Raw genomic sequence first — 19,242 nt, 5'->3', positions numbered from 1 at the left:
GGGCACAGTGTACATGTATCCCACCTACTGTATGATCGGGCACAGTGTACATGTATCCCACCTACTGTATGATCGGGCACGTTGTACGTGTATCCCACCTACTGTATGATCGGGCACGGTGTACGTGTATCCCACCTACTGTATGATCGGGCACAGTATACGTGTATCCCACCTACTGTATGATCGGGCACAGTATACGTGTATCCCACCTACTGTATGATTGGGCACAGTGTACATGTATCCCACCTACTGTATGATCGGGCACAGTATACATGTGTCACTAATACTGTATGGTCGGGCACAGTATACATGTATCCCACCTACTGTATGATCGGGCACAGTATACACGTATCCCACCTACTGTATGATCGGGCACAGTGTACATGTATCCCACCTACTGTATGATCGGGTACAGTGTACATGTATCCCACCTACTGTATGATCGGGCACAGTCTACGTGTTTCCCACCTACTGTATGATCGGGCACAGTGTACGTGTATCCCACCTACTGTATGATCGGGCACAGTATACACGTATCCCACCTACTGTATGATCGGGCACAGTGTACGTGTATCCCACCTACTGTATGATTGGGCACAGTGTACATGTATCCCACCTACTGTATGATCGGGCACAGTATACATGTGTCACTAATACTGTATGGTCGGGCACAGTATACATGTATCCCACCTACTGTATGATCGGGCACAGTATACACGTATCCCACCTACTGTATGATCGGGCACAGTATACACGTATCCCACCTACTGTATGATCGGGCACAGTATACATGTATCCCACCTACTGTATGATCGGGCACAGTATACACGTATCCCACCTACTGTATGATCGGGCACAGTATACACGTATCCCACCTACTGTATGATCGGGCACAGTATACATGTATCCCACCTACTGTATGATCGGGCACAGTATACACGTATCCCACCTACTGTATGATCGGGCACAGTATACATGTATCCCACATACTGTATGATCGGGCACAGTATACATGTGTCACTAATACTGTATGGTCAGGATACATGTCGCTCTTTTTCAGGATGGTCGCAGGACTCTTACCTCTGATAATTTGTGCGCTCTGTAGTAACTTTTGCTGCACTGTAGCAGCTGTGAGGCCAGGTTACAGTCTTTCCTGTACAACTCCTGAAAAAAAGGCACATCAAGGTTATACTGTATCATATCCATAGTCACAGGGCCACGCTTGTTTACAGGTCAACGGCAAGCAAGGCTCCTTATAGTAGAGACGCATAATTATTAGAAACCTGCCACGTTTATTCAGTAAAAAAATAAATTATCCTTTTACAAATCCTACAGATGGAGAACTGAACAATGATTATTATCTTCAGGAAAAGTTAATTAGCGACAAAGCTAATCAGTCATTCATTAGCAATATGCTAATGGCGTGTATTGGTAAATAACTGTTTTCTCTTAATGACAAATTCTACAGATGCTACCATAATTGGTGAGAAATAATAATAAAAAAAAAAGATACACACACACACACGGCCGTAAGTGTTGACACCCCTGAAATCTTTCTAGAAAATGAAGTATTTCTCACAGAAAAGGATTGCAGTAACACATATTTTGCTATACACATGTTTATTCCCTTTGTGTGTATTGGAACTAAAATTATTGGCACCCTTAACCTAATATTTGGTTGCACACCCTTTGGAAAAGATAACTGAAATCAGTGTCTTCCTATAACTATCAATAAGCTTCTTACACCTCTCAGCCGGAATGTTGGACCACTCTTCCTTTACAAACTGCTCCAGGTCTCTCTTATTGGAAATCGGGAGAGAAAAGCTTCAAAAGAGACGCCGGCTCCACGTGGCGCAGGACACAAACAGCAGGTAGATAAAAGCCAAGGTATTTTATTTCCCAGAATTTTCTCTCCCGATTACCAGTACAGGCCGGAGGGCAGCGGACACTTTTATACCACACGCTCACCATTGTTGTGTATGTGGGTACACAACCTTATCAGGTGAGTGACTTACATGCCTTTTTAATTTCAGCGTAATCCTCTTTTATCACACCACGGAGCACTGTCACCTCCATTTTCAGATTCTCTTATTGGAAGGCGCCTTTTCCCAACAGTAATTATAAGATCTCTCCACAGGTGATCAATGGGATTTAGATCTGGACTCATTGCTGACACTTCAGAACTCTCCAGCGTTTTGTTGTCATCCATTTCTGGAGGCTTTTTGACGTATGTTTGGGGTCATTATCCTGCTGGAAGATCCCGGACGCAAACCCAGCTTTCTGACACTGGGCTGTACAGTGTGACCCAAAATCCATTGGAAATCCTCAGACTTCATGATGTCTTGTACACATTCAAGGCCCCCAGTGCCAGAGGCAGCAAAACAACCCAAAACATCACTGACCTCCACCATATGTCACTGTAGGTACCGTGTTCTTTTCTTTGTAGGCCTCATTCCGTTTTCAGTAAACAGTAGAATAATGGGCTTTACCAAAAAGCTCTATCTTGTCTCATCTGTCCACAAGACGTTTTCCCTGAAGGATTTTGGTTACTCAAGTTTATTTTGGCAAAATGTAGTCTTGCTTTGTTATGTCTGTGTCAGCAGTGGGGTCCTCCTGGGTCTCCTCCATAGTGGGGTCCTCCTGGGTCTTCTCCATAGTGGGGTCCTCCTGGGTCTCCTCCATAGGGGGGTCCTCCTGGGTCTCCTCCATAGTGGGGTCCTCCTGGGTCTTCTCCATAGTGGGGTCCTCCTGGGTCTCCTCCATAGTGGGGTCCTCCTGGGTCTCCTCCATAGTGGGGTCCTCCTGGGTCTCCTCCATAGCATTTCCTTTCATTTAAATGTCAACGGATAGTCCGCGCTGGCACTGATGCTCCCTGAGCCTGCAGGACAGCTTGAATATCTTTTGGAACTTGTTTGGGGCTGCTTATCCACCATCTGGACTATCCTGCGTTGACACCTTTCATCAATTTTTCTCTTCCGTCCTCGCTCAGGGAGATTATCTACAGTGCCATGGGTTGTAAACTTCTTGATAATGTTGCGCACTGTGGACAAAGGCAAATCTAGATCTCTGGAGATGGACTTGTAACCTTGAGATTGTTGATATTTTCCCACAATTTTGGTTCTCCAGTCCTCAGACAGTTCTCTTCTCCTCTTTCTGTTGTCCATGCTTAGTGTGACACACAATGCAAATACAAGTGAACTTCTCTCCTTTTTATCTGCTTTCAGGTGATTTTTATATTGCCCACACCTGTTACTTGCCCCAGGTGAGTTTAAAGGAGCATCACATGCTTGAAACAATCGTATCTTTCCACAATTAAAAGGGTGCAAATAATTGTGTCCAGCCCATTTTTGGAGTTTGGTGACATTATGTCCAATTTGCTTTATTTCCTCCTTTTTTGCTTTAGTTCCAATCCACACAAAGGGAATAAACATGTGTATAGCAAAACATGTGTTACTGCAATCCTTTTCTGTGAGAAATTCTTTATTTTGTAGAAAAATTTCAGGGGTGCCAACATTTACGGCCATGACTGTATATATATGTGCACACGCACACACTGATATATATATATATATATATATATATATATTATAGATGTGTGTGTGTTAAAATTATAATAATAATATATATATACCCTCAGAATGCTAAAAGTGCTGCTGAGGTTTTATAAAATACCTGATGCTGTTACAATGCTACCGTTCTAAGTTGTTGTTTAAACTCAGAAGGTGAGAATTGGAAGTGAACTCTACCGGCCAGGGCATGCTGGGAGTTGTAGTTTTGCAGCAGCTAGTGAGCCACTGGTTGTAATGCACCAACCAGGCTTCATCCAGCTGTTGCAAAACTACAACAACCATTGGCTGTCCGGGCATGCTGGGAATTGTAGTTTTGCAACAGCTGGAGGCAGTCTGTTTGGGAAACACTGAACTAGACATTACCACGCACCAGTCGAATACTTACATTATCTTCGGATAGTTTATCAATTGTCACCTTGGCCTCCAGCAAATGGTTATTCAGCGCTATCACCTCGTGACCCAGCGCTCTCTTTTCCTCTTCGTAATGTTGTCCCTGAAAATACACAGTTATTGAGTTTGGTCATTTAATAAGAAGTCATTTTCAAGGACGGTAAGAGCCCATGACAGCCCGAAACGCGTCAGTATTTCATTTCTCCTCGTAATGGATTTGTACCTCGTAATGCATCAATAACTATTGGAGGTTTTAGAAGAATCCGGTGCTGGAATCAACATTTTTTTTTTTTTTTTTTTTTTTTTTTTTATCATTTTCAATAATACAAGATATTAACACTAAGGTGATACAAACATAATGTCCGAAACTCTGAGAACAACCCTCATGACAGTAACCTCTAAGCAGTAGCAGTCTGCAAAAAAGAAAATGCACCCTAAAATGTCCAGTCACCCTAAAATGTCCATCAAACAAACAATAAAATAAAAACTTTAATTTACAATTGAACTATAGGATTTTTACTTGAAGCGTACCTGTCAGATCCCACAAAAAATGTTTTTTTTTTTTTATATGTTACTCAGTACCTAATCCTGACAATGTACATCTAATTGTATTACTCTATCACCGATATTTATTATGAAAATCCCTCTTTTACACTGGAAACCACAACTTTCTCTTTAAAGGGGTACTCCGGTGGAAAACATTTATTTATTTATTTTTAAATCAACTGGTGCCAGAAAGTTAAACAGATTTGTAAATGACTTCTATTAAAAAAATCTTTATCCTTCCAGTACTTTTTAGCAGCTGTATGCTACAGAGGTAATTCTTTTCTTTTTAAATTTCTTTTTTGTCTTGTCCACAGTGCTCTCTGCTGACACCTCTGTTCGTATCAGGAACTATCCGGAGCAGGAGAAAATCCTCATAGCAAACCTATGCTGCTCTGGACAGTTCCTGACACGGAAAGAGGTGTCAGCAGAGAGCACTGTGGACAAGACAAAAAAAGACATTCAAAAAGCAAAGAATTTCCTCTGTAGCATACAGCTGCCGATACCGTATACACTCGAGTATAAGCCGAGTTTTTCAGCGCGATTATACTCAAGTGAACTCTCCGCCTGTCAATCCCTTCATCAGTGGTCTTCAACCTGCGGACCTCCAGATGTTGCAAGACTACAACTCCCAGCATGTCCGGACAGCCATCGGCTGTCCGGGCATGCTGGGAGTTGTAGTTTAGAAACATCTGGAGGTCCGCGGGTTCAAGACCACTGCGGCCTTCGTCATCATCTAGACCCCCCTTTAGTTTTCTACTCGCCTCCCCTCGGTGGGAAGGAAGGGTGAGCTGGTCGGGGCCATCTATGCTGCAGGGACCGTCCGGTGGGGAGGGTTAGTCGTTTCGGGCTGTCCATCTTCACCGGGAGGCTCTCTTCTCCGCTCCTGGTTGGCCCCGGACTAGTGACGTTGCCTTGAGGATGACCCACAGGTACGGTCATGCGCAGGGACATCATGGATGTCCCTGTGCATCGTCGTCAAGGCAACGTCACTAGTCTGGGGCTGGCCCAGAGCGGAGAAGAGGGCTTCCCAGTGAAGATGGACAGGCCGGAACGACTAACCCTCCCCACCGGAAAGTCCCTGCAGCATAGATGTCCTGGAACAGCTCACCCTTCCTTCCCACCGAGGGGAGGTGAGTAGAAAACTAAAGGGGGGTCTGGATGATGACGAAGGCCGCAGTGGTCTTCAACCTGCGGACCTCCAGATGTTTCAAAACTACAACTCCCAGCATGCCCGGACAGCCGATGGCTGTCCGGGCATGCTGGGAGATTTAGTTTTGCAACATCTGGAGGTCCACAGGTTGAAGACCACTAATAAAGGGACTGACAGGCACTGATGATGATGCGGGTATTAATGACAGGGGTCTGGATGATGAGGGGGGGGGGGGATGATGACATGGGCGGAATGATGTTGAGTCAAAAACTTATAGTCGAGTCAATAACTTTAACTGGGTTTTTGGGGTGAAATTAGGGGCCTTGGCTCATATTCGGGTTGGCTTATACTCGAGTATATACGGTAAGTACTGGAAGGATAAAGATTTTTTAATAAAAGTCATTTACAAATCTGTTTAACTTTCTGGCACCAGCTGATTTAAAAAAAAAAAAAAAAAAATGTTTTCCACCGGAGTACCCCTTTAAGTAAGAAAAACAGCGGCCCGGGGAGCAACTTCCCCTTGAATCCCCCAATGGAAAAAAAAAATCTCAACACTTATTCATTAGATTTCTAACTAGGCAAATGTCATGGAGTCTCCATGCAAAATCCATGAACCTGCTTCTCTGAGAATCCGCCCTCGAGGAGGGAAGGAAATAGATTGATAGCATCTTGCACGAATTTGGAGAATATTTGTCTATGAAGGGAAAAAAAAAAAGCAGCTTCTTGACACATTAAGAACCCCACAGAATATAACGCTATAGCTACACAGAGTTAAATATATATCATCCCAGGCTCCGGGTTGCCTAGCAACAACACAGGAGATGGATTATACCGATTAATCATTAGTCAGGGGTTCAGGAACAAACAATAAAGCTTCGTCCGCCTCCGTCCTTCCATCCACTACGAAATACGGCGGCGGCTAAAGTTACGGCCAAAACCGTTTTTTTGAGCCTCAGGTGTAATAACATTTTGTCTTTCTTTCCATTAGCGGAGAGAAGTGCACGGAGCGGCCCTGAGGACGGGAGAGATTTGTGGACTGTTCAGAGAACACGTGTGATGGCCCAAGCCAATATGGCAGACAACAGCGTAAATTATAATCCCATAAGATGTTAGGTGCCAACTAGGGTCACGGAGGTGCCACATGCAGCGGGCACAGCACAATACTGTTATCACCCCTATAATACAGACACAGGACTTTGCCCCCCAATAACAGTAAGCCAGGGTCTACTCCATACCCAATGTCCTGACCAGAGATTGGCCCTATACACAGCATCCTGGCCGAACAGTGGCCCTTACCTAGAGGCCTGGTCAAAGGCCTCACCATAACATGGGGAGAGACTGCCCCTATATACAGGACCCCTGCCATAGACTGCCCTATACATAACGCCAGACATTGTTCTATACACAGCACCCCAGCTGAAGACTGCTCCCACTTATATAGCCCTGACCAGAAATTGCCCGGGCCGAAGACTGCCCCTATACCATGGATCCCAGCTTAAGAGAGCCCCAGCTATACACTGCTCCCGTACATACAGCCCCAGCTATACACTGCTCCCGTACATACAGCCCCAGCTATACACTGCTCCCGTACATACAGCCCCAGCTATACACTGCTCCCGTACATACAGCCCCAGCTATACACTGCCCCCGTACATACAGCCCCAGCTATACACTGCCCCCGTACATACAGCCCCAGCTATACACTGCTCCCCTACATACAGCCCCAGCTATACACTGCCCCCGTACATACAGCCCCAGCTATACACTGCCCCCGTACATACAGCCCCAGCTATACACTGCTCCCGTACATACAGCCCCAGCTATACACTGCCCCCGTACATACAGTCCCAGCTATACACTGCTCCCGTACATACAGCCCCAGCTATACACTGCCCCCGTACGTACATACAGCCCCAGCTATACACGGCCCCAAATACATACAGCCCCGGCTATAGACCACCCCAAATACATACAGCCCCAGCTATACACTGCCCCCGTACATACAGCCCCAGCTATAAACTGCTCCCATACATACAGCCCCAGCTATACACGGCCCCAAATACATACAGCCCCAGCTATACACTGCTCCCGTACATACAGTCCTAGCTATAGACCGCCCCAAATACATACAGCCCCAACTATAGACCGGCCCCGTACATACAGTCCTAGTTATAGACCGCCCCAAATACATACAGCCCCGGCTATAGACCACCCCTGTACATACAGCCCCGGCTATAGACAGCCCCAAATACATACAGCCCGGCTATAGACCACCCCTTTACATACAGCCCCGGCTATAGACCGCCCCTGTACATACAGCCCCGGCTATAGACCGCCCCTTTACATACAGCCCCGGCTATAGACTGCCCCTGTACATACAGCCCCGGCTATAGACCACCCCTTTACATACAGCCCCGGCTATAGACAGCTCCCTTTTCCTGCAGTCTTTCCTCTGTGGCTATGATTGATCTTAGTGGTCACCTGATTTACTACTTTCCGCCATACGGCTATATAGCTCCTTACATTATGTGGAATTATAGTCATCTACAGTTCGTTTGCCCAAGAGACAATGTTTTAGCTTCTGTCACATCCTAAGTAAAGCCATAAGAATGCCCTGAGTAATACCATACGCCTCATTATACTTCTCCAGGGTGGAGAGTCCTGGGAGACAAACAGACGGACTGGAAGGAGAAGGGAACATGGGAGCTGTCCATGCTGGGCCGGTGCTGAAAGTGTAGAGGAGCCTCAGCCTATGGCTTCCCATACAGCGTGGAGTAATGATGTGCACATACAATAAAGAATCTGTAATAAATGAGGTTTCCTGGAAGACGATGTATTCCTCTCAGTATATCATATATCATGGCTGTTACAGGCGTCAGAGATGTAGTGGAGCAGAATAATAATGGTCTTTATCCACTCTCTGCTCGTCTTTAGATCCATCACTCTCCATCTTCTCTTATAACTTGTCATTACAGATGTATAGCTAAACAGTGAGCTCCTGGGCCAAGCATTGTACTGGGGATGATGGGAGGCGTCCAGTATAGGGGCACTGGGGATGATGGGAGGCGTACAGTATAGGGGAACTGGGGATGATGGGAGGCGTACAGTATAGGAGCACTGGGGACAATGGGAGTCGTAAAGTATAGGGGCACTGGTGATGATGGGAGGTGTACAGTATAGAAGCACTGGAGATGATGGGAGGCGTCCAGTATAGGGGCACTGGGGATGATGGGAGGCGTACCGTATAGGAGCACTGGGGATGATGGGAGGCGTACAGTATAGGAGCACTGGGGATGATGGGAGGTGTCCAGTATAGGAGCACTGGGGATGATGGGAGGCGTACAGTATAGGGGCTCTGGGGACGATGGGAGGCGTCCAGTATAGGAGCACTGGGGATGATGGGAGGCGTCCAGTATAGGGGCACTGGGGATGATGGGAGGCGTCCAGTATAGGGGCTCTGGGGACGATGGGAGGCATCCAGTATAGGGGGCACTGGGGATCATGGGAAGCGTGCAGTATACGAGCACTGGGGATAATGGGAGGCTTCCATTATAGGGGCACTGGTTTGCTGCAATATAGCTGAGAAGATCTGCAACCAAGAAAGAACAGATGGGAACTTTTACCAAGGAGCTCAATGTACCCAAATGTAAAAGGGCACTGCCTAGCATAAAGAATAGAGGAGGCAGGGGGGCATTATATGGTGTCAACAGCGGTATAACTATCGTGGCTGCAGGGGTGTGTGATGGGGCCAGCAGGAGAATGGCAGCCCACCCTGGGATTCAGGACATGTCCTGAATGCCTGATCGCATCTTTTAACTGTATGTATCTTTAAGACGCACACAAGGTTACACTGCACCCCTGGATCTGGACTGCTACGACTTCCAGCATCCCCTGCTGCCTGCATTGGAAGATCAGACTAAAGAGAAAACTGGCGGGAGGCAGAAGCATCTGGAGCACACAGAGGAGCTGTGTGATTGTGTGTGTTTTTTTCACCCTACATGTTGCCACATATGGGTGCAGTAAAGGGGGCCTAAGAACTACATGGAGGGAGGTGTGAGGGCCTAACTACTATATGGGAGCTGAGAGGCAGGCCTAACTACTATTTGGGAGCCTAACTACTATATGGGAGCTGAGACGGGGCCTAACTACTATATGGGAGCTGAGAGGGAGGCCTAACTACTATTTGGGAGCCTAACTACTATATGGGAGCTGAGGTGGCCTAACTATTGTATGGGAGCTGAGGGGGCCTAACTATTATATGGGAGCTGAGAGGGGGCCTAACTACTATATGGGAGCTGAGAGGGGGCCTAACTACTATATGGGAGCTGAGAGGGGACCTAACTACTATATGGGAGCTGAGGGGGCCTAACTATTATATGGGAGCTGAGAGGGGGCCTAACTACTATATGGGAGCTGAGAGGGGGCCTAACTACTATATGGGAGCTGAGAGGGGGCCTAACTACTATATGGGAGCTAAGAGGGGGCCTAACTACTATATGGGAGCTGAGAGGGGGGGCCTAACTACTATATGGGAGCTGAGAGGGTGCCTAACTACTATATGGGGCAGTGTTGACGGCAGCCCTTCCCTTCTCATAGACTTGCATAAAGGGGGCGTGGCCTCTCCCGCAGTGTGCACACAGCGTGGAAAAGAGTACTCCTTTAATGCTATATAGGAACATAGAGGGGGGCTAACTACTATATTGTGGCAGTGTGTGGGCCCTAATACTTGAGTAAGGCTAGTCTATCTGGCTGAAACGTGTCACTTTTACTGTTCTTGTTCGTACCTGAATAAAGAAGTTTTCTATTGCACAAGGTCAGCGCTGGATCCATTTCCCAGCTTTAAGTTTTCCTCGGTGCTGGGTTGCACCTGTCCGGGCACGGACACCGAGCACAATCAGGGGTGAGCTGATGAACTCTATTTCTCTATGTGGACCCTAATACTATATGGGAACTGAGAAGTGGTGGGGCTTAAAACGATATGGGAACTGAGAGGTGGTGGGGCTTAAAACTATATGGGAACTGAGAAGGGGGGGGCTAACTACTATATGGGGGCAATGCGTGGGCCTAACTACTATATGGGAACTGAGAGGTGGTGGGGATTAAAACTATATGGGAACTGAGAAGTGGTGGGGCTTAAAACTATATGGGAACTGAGAGGTGGTGGGGCTTAAAACTATATGGGAACTGAGAAGGGGGGGCTAACTACTATATGGGGGCAATGCGTGGGCCTAACTACTATATGGGAACTGAGAGGTGGTGGGGATTAAAACTATATGGAGGCAGTGCGTGGGCCTAACTACTATATAAAGGCAGTGCGTGGGCCTAACTACTATATGGAGGCAGTGCGTGGGCCTAACTACTATATGGGAACTGAGAGGTGGTGGGGATTAAAACTATATGGGAACTGAGAAGGGGGGGGCTAACTACTATAAGGGAGCTGTATGAGGGGGGCCTTACTACTTACTATATGGAGTTACAGAGGAGCCTCACTACTATGTGAGGGGCATAACTATATGGGGCAGGGTTATACAGGTGGTAAGTTTGTATAGAGGTGAGGAGTTTCCCTGGGGCCAACAGGAAGAAAAGCTTCTAACCTCCAGGTGAACAGAAGCACATACAGACTCTAGGTAGATGTCCTCCAGTGGTCACTGCCTTTCCTTTGCTACAGACAAAAGCTTCAGTAGAGATCAATGGAAAGAGAAAGTTTCCCCAGTCTGTAAGGGAAGGAGCTGCTGTCATCCGAGCCTCATCCTCTACAAACTGTGTGTGTGGTGTCCACTGACCTCCCTGCTGCTCCATCATTTCATTAATGTCCAATATTCAGGACATTCTATGCCGATATTCTGATAAATAATAGAACCTGGCCGACTACAGTCACCACTAGGGGGAGCTCTCTACCTATGGATCTATACCGGTTAGTTTTAAACTTAAAGGGGTACTCTGGTGGAAAACATATATATATATTTTTTAAATCAACTGGTGCCAGAAAGCTATACATATTTGTAAATTACTTCTATTTAAAAATCTTAATCCTCCAGTACTTCTCCGCTGCTGTATGCCCCCAGAGGAAGTTGTGTAGTTCTTTCCAGTCTGACCATAGTGCTCTGTGCGTGTAAGGAACTGTCCAGAGCAGGATAAGTTTGCTATTATAGGGATTTTCTCCTGCTCTGGACAGTTCTTCACACGGACAGAGGTGTCAGCAGAGAGCACTGTGGTCAGACTGGAAAAAAAACCACACAACTTCCTCTGGAGCATACAGCAGCTGATAAGTACTGGAAGGATTAAGATTTTTAAAAGGAGTAATTTACAAATCTGTTTAACTTTCTGGCACCAGTTGAATAAAAAATATATATATATATATTGTTTTCCACTGGAGTATCCCTTTAATTGGTGCAGTATAAATCTGTATGCAGTGAGCTCCCCCTAGAGGAATGATCACCTACTGATCAAAACTGCAATTCCTAACATGCTGGGAGTTATAGTTTTGCAACAGCTGGAGAGCCACTGGTTGGCAATCACTTTCTTAGAGCAGTGTTTTTTCCAACCAGGGTGCCTCCAGCTGTTGAAAACTACAACTCCCAGCATGCCCGGACAGCCTTCGGCTGTCCGGGCATGCTGGGAGTTGTAGTTTTGCAACAGTTGGAGGCACCCTGGTTGGGAAACGCTGTCTTAGAGGCTGCTGCAGGTTGCTACTATGATGGGTGTCACAGCAAGCAAGGTAAGTAGTGGGCAGGACCCCCATAGCAGTCTCAGTGATCTACTTTTATGGTAGGTACGGCACAATGACAGTCAAAGGTTGAAATATGGATGTGAATCGATAATGTGATGAAAACCTGGAATTTCTGCTGCTTGTGGGTCTAAAGGATTAGATTAATACCAGTATGCAGAGGCTTATACACTTTAGGGGGGCAGAGGCTTATGCACATGGGGGGGGGGGGGGGGCAGAGGCTTATACACATGGGGGGGGGGGGGGGCGAAACACCGCATCACAATGTCCGACAATAGCTGCTCTTCTGCTGGATGTACATTCCGCTCTCATTTTACAGGAGAAGGAGAAATATCCATGAAAATGTAAGACAACATGAGGACCACCAGGCACCCGGCCGAGCCCATTCTAATATATGGAGGGTATGTTCAGAAGGAATAAATACCTGCCTATTCTTGTATATAGGAGGCGGTATTATAGTAGTTATATTCTTGTATATAGGAGGCGGTATTATAGTAGTTATATTCTTGTATATAGGAGGCAGTATTATAGTAGTTATATTCTTGTATATAGGAACAGTATTATAGTAGTTATATTCTTGTATATAGGGGCAGTATTATAGTAGTTATATTCTTGTATATAGGAGTAGTATTATAGTAGTTATATTCTTGTATATAGGAGCAGTATTATAGTAGTTATATTCTTGTATAGAGGAGCAGCATTATAGTAGTTATATTCTTGTATAGAGGAGCAGTATTATAGTAGTTATATTCTTGTATAGAGGAGCAGTATTATAGTAGTTATATTCTTGTATATAGGAGACAATATTTTAGTAGTTATATTCTTGTATATAGGAGGCAGTATTATAGTAGTTATATTCTTGTATATAGGAGCAGTACTATAGTAGTTATATTCTTGTATATAGGAGCAGTATTACAGTAGTTATATTCTGGTATATAGGAACAGTATTATAGTAGTTATATTCTTGTATATAGGAACAGTATTATAGTAGTTATATTCTTGTATATAGGAACAGTATTATAGTAGTTATATTCTTGTATATAGGAGCAGTATTATAGTAGTTATATTCTTGTATATAGGAGCAGTATTATAGTAGTTATATTCTTGTATATAGGAGCAGTATTATAGTAGTTATATTCTTGTACATAGGAGCAGTATTATAGTAGTTATATTCTTGTATATAGGAGGCAGTATTATAGTAGTTATATTCTTGTACATAGGAGCAGTATTATAGTAGTTATATTCTTGTATATAGGAGCAGTATTATAGTAGTTCGATTTTTGTATATAGGAACAGTATTATAGTAGTTATATTCTTGTACATAGGAGACAGTATTATAGTAGTTATATTCTTGTATATAGGAGCAGTATTATAGTAGTTATATTCTTGTATATAGGAGCAGTATTATAGTAGTTATATTCTTGTATATAGGAGCAGTATTATAGTAGTTATATTCTTGTATATAGGAGCAGTATTATAGTAGTTATGTTGCTGTACACATGAGGTGGTAATATATTAGTTGTTATCTTGCATACATTACGTTTTCATTATCAGACTTACACTTTGAAGATATGACTACAAAGTTTAACATTTGCTTATTGTTGGAGTAGAAACAGATTTTAGATGCTGCATTGTGGTTGATGCAATTGATCTCCAATCATCTTAAACCGTCATTAACCTAATTACTTAAAATTAAATAAAAGGATAAATTTCCTACATTATTTGTTCAATAGGGAAAATCCAATTTGCACTTAATACAGAAGTCGCAGCTAATTCTCTCATGGGAAAATAATTACCTGTAGATGACTCTAAAGGATGAGCCGCCGAGTTTATTTAGCATGAGAAGAATGTAATGTGATAACATCCAGTAAGGGAAAAATATTCTGGATAAAATCTATATATACAGAGTGGTACACTCAAGATTTAGGGCCACGGGACAGCAGCAAAGTACATGAGCTGGAACCAGAATATGTCCAAAACTAACACGGTGCAACAAACGTCATCAGTATAGACCCCCATATTGGATTCTAGGTGGGCATGAGCAGACTGGTGTGATGCTTGTCCCCAGTCTGGGTCCCCAACATGTTATCGCATCCTGTTAAAATGGCCTTATTTGTGTGGGGGAAAGGGGGATGATCAAATGTCCTCCTATGATTTCGAGAATAGAGCTGGAAAAAAAACCAAAGTAGTCAGGACCCCTATTCTTGAGATGGGGGGGGGGCTCCAGCTGTCGGCCTCCTGCAATCTGAAACTCATCCCCATCCCACCTCTAGGACCCACACCAATCTTGAGCACAAGGGCCCCTTGGCCCCATCCCTTCCTACTTACAGAGACCGGAGTAGTTGCATAGCCAAAAGCATCCAAGCGAGCTATTTTACGCAGTGTGCATAACTATGTGTGTGTAAACCGCATAGCAACACAAGATACACCGTTTCCATAACTCCCAGCACTACGCAAGCCCCATGGACATAGATATATTGAACATCTCCATAATCTATTATTTATATGGACCGGGTTTGCTTGTTGACCTGTACAGAGGTCATTCTACAGGGGAGAGGGAGGCTAACTGCTTATTGTCTTATCTATCTACTGTGTCACCTCTCACTGTAATGCTGTACTGATCACTTTCCAGCAGCTTCCTCCTTAGGTCGCGTTCACACAGGGGAAATCTCCGGATGGAATTTCTGCCAGAGATCCCAAGGCCAGCGCTAGGAACGTGCGGACTGCATTACCGTTCCTATAGACGGCAATGCATTTCTGAGCGGATCCACCAAAAGATCCATTCAGAAATGCATTGCCGTCTATAGGAAGGCAATGCAGTCCGCGGGGTTGTAAGAAAATGTTATTCTATTTTCATATAAATCATGACTAAAAAAAGAAGAATAGGGGTCCCCATACAATTCAGAACATAATCCTGTCTGGCTGCAGCATCATTTTTGTCCCAGATGAAGCACAGGCTGGGACAAATTCCAGGGAGTGAGGGCTGGGACTAGCACTCTTCAGTGCTCACTCCTGTCCTATCAGATTGCAGCATGAAAACAGAGAGAAGGGGGTTACAACGCAGCACAGCAGACTCAGGGAGGAAGTTGAGAACACGCCCCCTCCTGAGCACATAATGACAAACCAAGTGAGCAAGAGAGAGAAGGTATTTGTGAGAGAAATATATGTGCTAGACTCGTAAAAATTATATGTACATAATCAGGATTAGGTACTGAGCATATTACTAAATGCTGTTAAAACTGCATAGGCAAGATGGCCACCACCATAATCATATACAAAAAAATATCTATATATTAAAAAATTTACAATAAGGAAGATAAGATGTTTCAGTATCTGGCTCTTATTGGTAAAAAAAAAAAACAAAACAAAAAAAACATCTAGGCCGGGCATGCTTGGAGTTGTGGTTTTGCAACAGCTGGAGGCGCCCTGGTTGGCAAACAATAATTTTAGGGGATACATTCCCTTTTAGTCACTCAATATAATAGAGAAATCTGACGCTGCCAGAATCCCTGTCAATCTCTGCGGCTGAACTTCTCTTCTTTCCTGGAATCCTGTTTATTAATTCACATTTCTGCGCGGAGCCGTCACCAACTCTTCTATTTTATATGGTGGAAATCGAGTTCCTCTCATCAGCGCTCGGCGCGGTTCTAATCCCTCATTAGCTATAAATGGGAATCACACAGATCCAGATATCACAGTGACTCTACCTGTAAATCTGCATTAAATTTAATGAACAACATCCGCAGAAAATATATATAAAAAAAAAGTGTAATTTTCGGCGCTGTCAGGACTCGTGCCGGGGGCTCTCTGGGGAGAAGGATTCATATAATGATAGAATTTAGTATCCTGCTGCACATTTTGGGTGGATGAAAAAAGAGAATCTTCTTTTCCTACTTCCTGTCTACAGCTCTGCCTGTGTGTATAATAGTATTTCCAAGCCAGGGTGCCTCCAGCTGTTGCAAAACTACAAATCACAGATTTTTCTGAAGGCCACAGGCTCCCTAGCTATTGCAACACAACAACTCCCAGCATACTCTGACAACCACAGGCTCTCTGGCTATTGCAACACAACAACTCCCAGCATACTCTGACAACCACAGGCTATCTGGCTGTTGCACAACTACAACTCCCAGCATACTCTGACAACCACAGGCTATCTGGCTGTTGCACAACTACAACTCCCAGCATACTCTGACAACCACAGGCTCTCTGGCTGTTGCACAACTACAACTCCCAGCATACTCTGACAACCACATGCTCTCTGGCTGTTGCACAACTACAACTCCCAGCATACTCTGACAACCACATGCTCTCTGGCTGTTGCACAACTACAACTCCCAGCATACTCTGACAACCACAGGCTATCTGGCTGTTGCACAACTACAACTCCCAGCATGCATTGACAGCTAAAGGCTCACTAGTTGTTGCAAAACTACAACTCCCAACATGTTGGGAGTTGTAGTTTTGCAACAGCTGGAGGCACGCTGGTTGGGTAACATTGCTTTAAACATTCTAGGAAAGTGTGGCTGCCAGTGTTCTGTGCTGGGCGCTGCTTATGAGACGGGGATGTGACGTCACACCACGCCCCCTCCATTCATGTCTATGGGAGGGGGCGTGACGACCCCTCCCATAGACATGAATGGAGAGGGCGTGGCATGACATTACTAGGGGCTGTGGTGTCACGTCCCCTTCTCGGAGGCAGCGCCCGGCACAGAATGCGGGAGGCTGCACAGAGATTGCGGGGGTCCCCAGCGGCGGGACCCCTGCGATCATACATCTTATCTCCTATCCTTTGGATAGGGGATTAGATGTATAAAGCTGGAATACCCCTTTAAATATTCAGAGACTTTCGTCATCTCCTGTTCTTCCCCCTGTCACATACAGCCCTGTTCTCACTGATATCATCACGAGTGGACAGGTCACAGCTTCCAATATGACCAGCACACTCCTTTCCTAAAATACTCTGTGCTGCCCCCTCACTGAGGTTATGTGAGGACAAACAGGGACACCCATAAGCTGATAAATCCTCATTCATGCTAAATGCATTGAAATTTTGTAACCTAAAAAGTAAACAAATGGCTGTTCCCCTTTGTACAGAAGACGCCATTTAGCAGGAATAGGAGGGAGTTACCATGCGGTATAATTATTCGCAGACAATTACCATAATGAAGCGGAGGTTTATTTAAGGAAATCCATTGAAACTTTTTATCCCCCTGTCCCACGACCTGGTCTGACATTTCCTGGCATGAGAAACACTGGGGCGCCTATAATTATGCAACTAGAATGATTCTATATATTATGCATAAGATTATTACTTTTAGAGACACTGAATATCTGATGAAATGAACCTCCCCGTTTTTATAGGACGTGATGGATTTCAGGTTCAAGCCGGACGTCGTCTGCGCTGAATAATTTACCGTGACCATGAATGATTTAGAGGTTCAGAAATAATTATGTGTCGTGGAAGGAAATATACAAAGGGAGACGTGTTCTGCCGCTGAAGAGCTGGATTATCAGAAATGTGCACAAACAGTAAGGAGAGAGGAGTCCTATACTAAAGAGGAAGCTGTGCTGGCAAGGGGAACCTCGAGGGTGGTGATATATCCTGCAGAGTATCATGGGATTAAAAAGAAGGGCACATAATTTACCAAATAACCTTCCAGCCTCCGATAGGGGGACGGGGAATTTTACCCTTGGGCTTATTCCCCTTTCCCACCCTTAACATCCATAGGGAATAAAGGATGGGTAAGTAGACCAATGTGGGATGCATGCGGGCTCCAAGAAGAAGTAGGCAGATGACTGGGAAGCTCAGGGGTGGAGTTATGGAGGGGAGGAGCTGTTAAACAGTTTATGGATTAAAGTACTTTTCCTTTGTGCTAAAAATTGGAGGCTGAGTGATATAAGTGCTGGTGTCCAATGAGCATGAAACTTTACAGTAGTAATAGAGGGGGGGGGGGGCAGGAGAGGGAAGGGAACCGGAGAGAAGCTGTAGTAGCCTACGGCTAGCCGCTTCCACTGGTTCGAATGCATATGTAGAAGTCTCTGGTGCAAGTAACCAAATAATATATTGCAATAATAAACACTGAATAATCCCCAACAGCGAGACTATTAATACGAAAAAGCAGATCCTGTCAAGGGTAAAACTGGAAAGAAGGTAAGTGTATAACCTATATATAATAAAGGTGAAAAAAGCCACAGGATAAGCGAAACACTGTTGGAGAGAGAAAAAATTGGCAATCAAATACTCATCATGGGTGGGTGCCCACTCTGAAGCCCAGCACAGGTGACTTCCTCAGGGTTCAAGAGAAGGGTTCGGAGAAGAAAGGTGACACTACCATGAGTCCTGCGTCATCCTACAGTAAAGCCTCCTGAGACCTTTCATGTTTGGGGTGGCTTCTCATCCAAGGTAATGGACTCTCTGACAATATTCCCTCAGAACACTGAATAAAGAACAATATCTACCCATCCTCCAAGAGCTACTTCTCCAACCGTCCAGGAGCGACTGGTGATGTACAAAGCCTTATCCAGCATCATGGAGACCGTGTCACAAGGAAGAAGTGATAACTAAGGGACTTGGTGAATAAAACATTGACATTTTGGGTCCATGGCCAGAAAACTCCCCGGATCTAAATCCCATGGAGAACCTGAGGTCAATTCTCAAAAACCTGGAGGACAAACACAAATTGTGATAAACTCTGCACAGTGATAAGGTAAGAATTGGAGGTCACCAGTCAGGATTGGGCCCAGAAGATGATATCCAGCCTGACGGGGAGAACTGCAGATGTCTTGTAGAAGGAGGATTAACACTGTGAATATTAAAGGGGTACTCCAAAGCCACAACACTTTTGTATATGTTCCCT

General features: G+C 44.9%; 2 protein-coding genes across 22 annotated transcripts in view; one reads left to right on the top strand and one right to left on the bottom strand.

Moving 5' to 3' along the window:
* The window catches only part of BEGAIN (brain enriched guanylate kinase associated), a 206,116-nt gene that overhangs the window by 11,168 nt on the left and 175,706 nt on the right, over positions 1–19,242 (bottom strand). For all 9 annotated transcript variants that reach the window (XM_056545217.1, XM_056545211.1, XM_056545213.1 and 6 more), the window contains 2 exons: positions 3,955–4,062; positions 1,081–1,164 (listed from right to left, as the gene is read on the bottom strand). In XM_056545217.1, the coding sequence (XP_056401192.1) occupies positions 1,081–1,164; positions 3,955–4,062 (192 nt within the window). The remainder of the gene's footprint in view (positions 1–1,080; positions 1,165–3,954; positions 4,063–19,242) is intronic.
* WDR25 (WD repeat domain 25) overlaps positions 1–19,242 on the top strand; it is a 135,296-nt gene that overhangs the window by 114,076 nt on the left and 1,978 nt on the right. For 3 of the 13 annotated variants that reach the window (XR_008848670.1, XR_008848665.1, XM_056545224.1), the window contains one exon: positions 17,747–18,309. Coding sequence is in view for 4 of the 13 variants with exons in the window: in XM_056545224.1 (XP_056401199.1) it covers positions 17,747–17,790 (44 nt within the window). In the remaining 9 variants the exon portion in view is untranslated. Of the gene's footprint in view, positions 1–6,643; positions 6,769–8,305; positions 8,737–12,701; positions 12,784–17,746; positions 18,310–19,242 lie in introns of those variants that run through there. The other 10 variants (XR_008848669.1, XM_056545222.1, XM_056545220.1 and 7 more) reach the window with 10 other exon arrangements.

Source organism: Hyla sarda, chromosome 11 (genome assembly GCF_029499605.1).
Source record: "Hyla sarda isolate aHylSar1 chromosome 11, aHylSar1.hap1, whole genome shotgun sequence".
NCBI classification, from domain to species: Eukaryota; Metazoa; Chordata; class Amphibia; order Anura; family Hylidae; genus Hyla; species Hyla sarda.
Note: the sequence above shows the minus strand (reverse complement) of the source record. Positions and strands in the feature narration are given on the sequence as shown.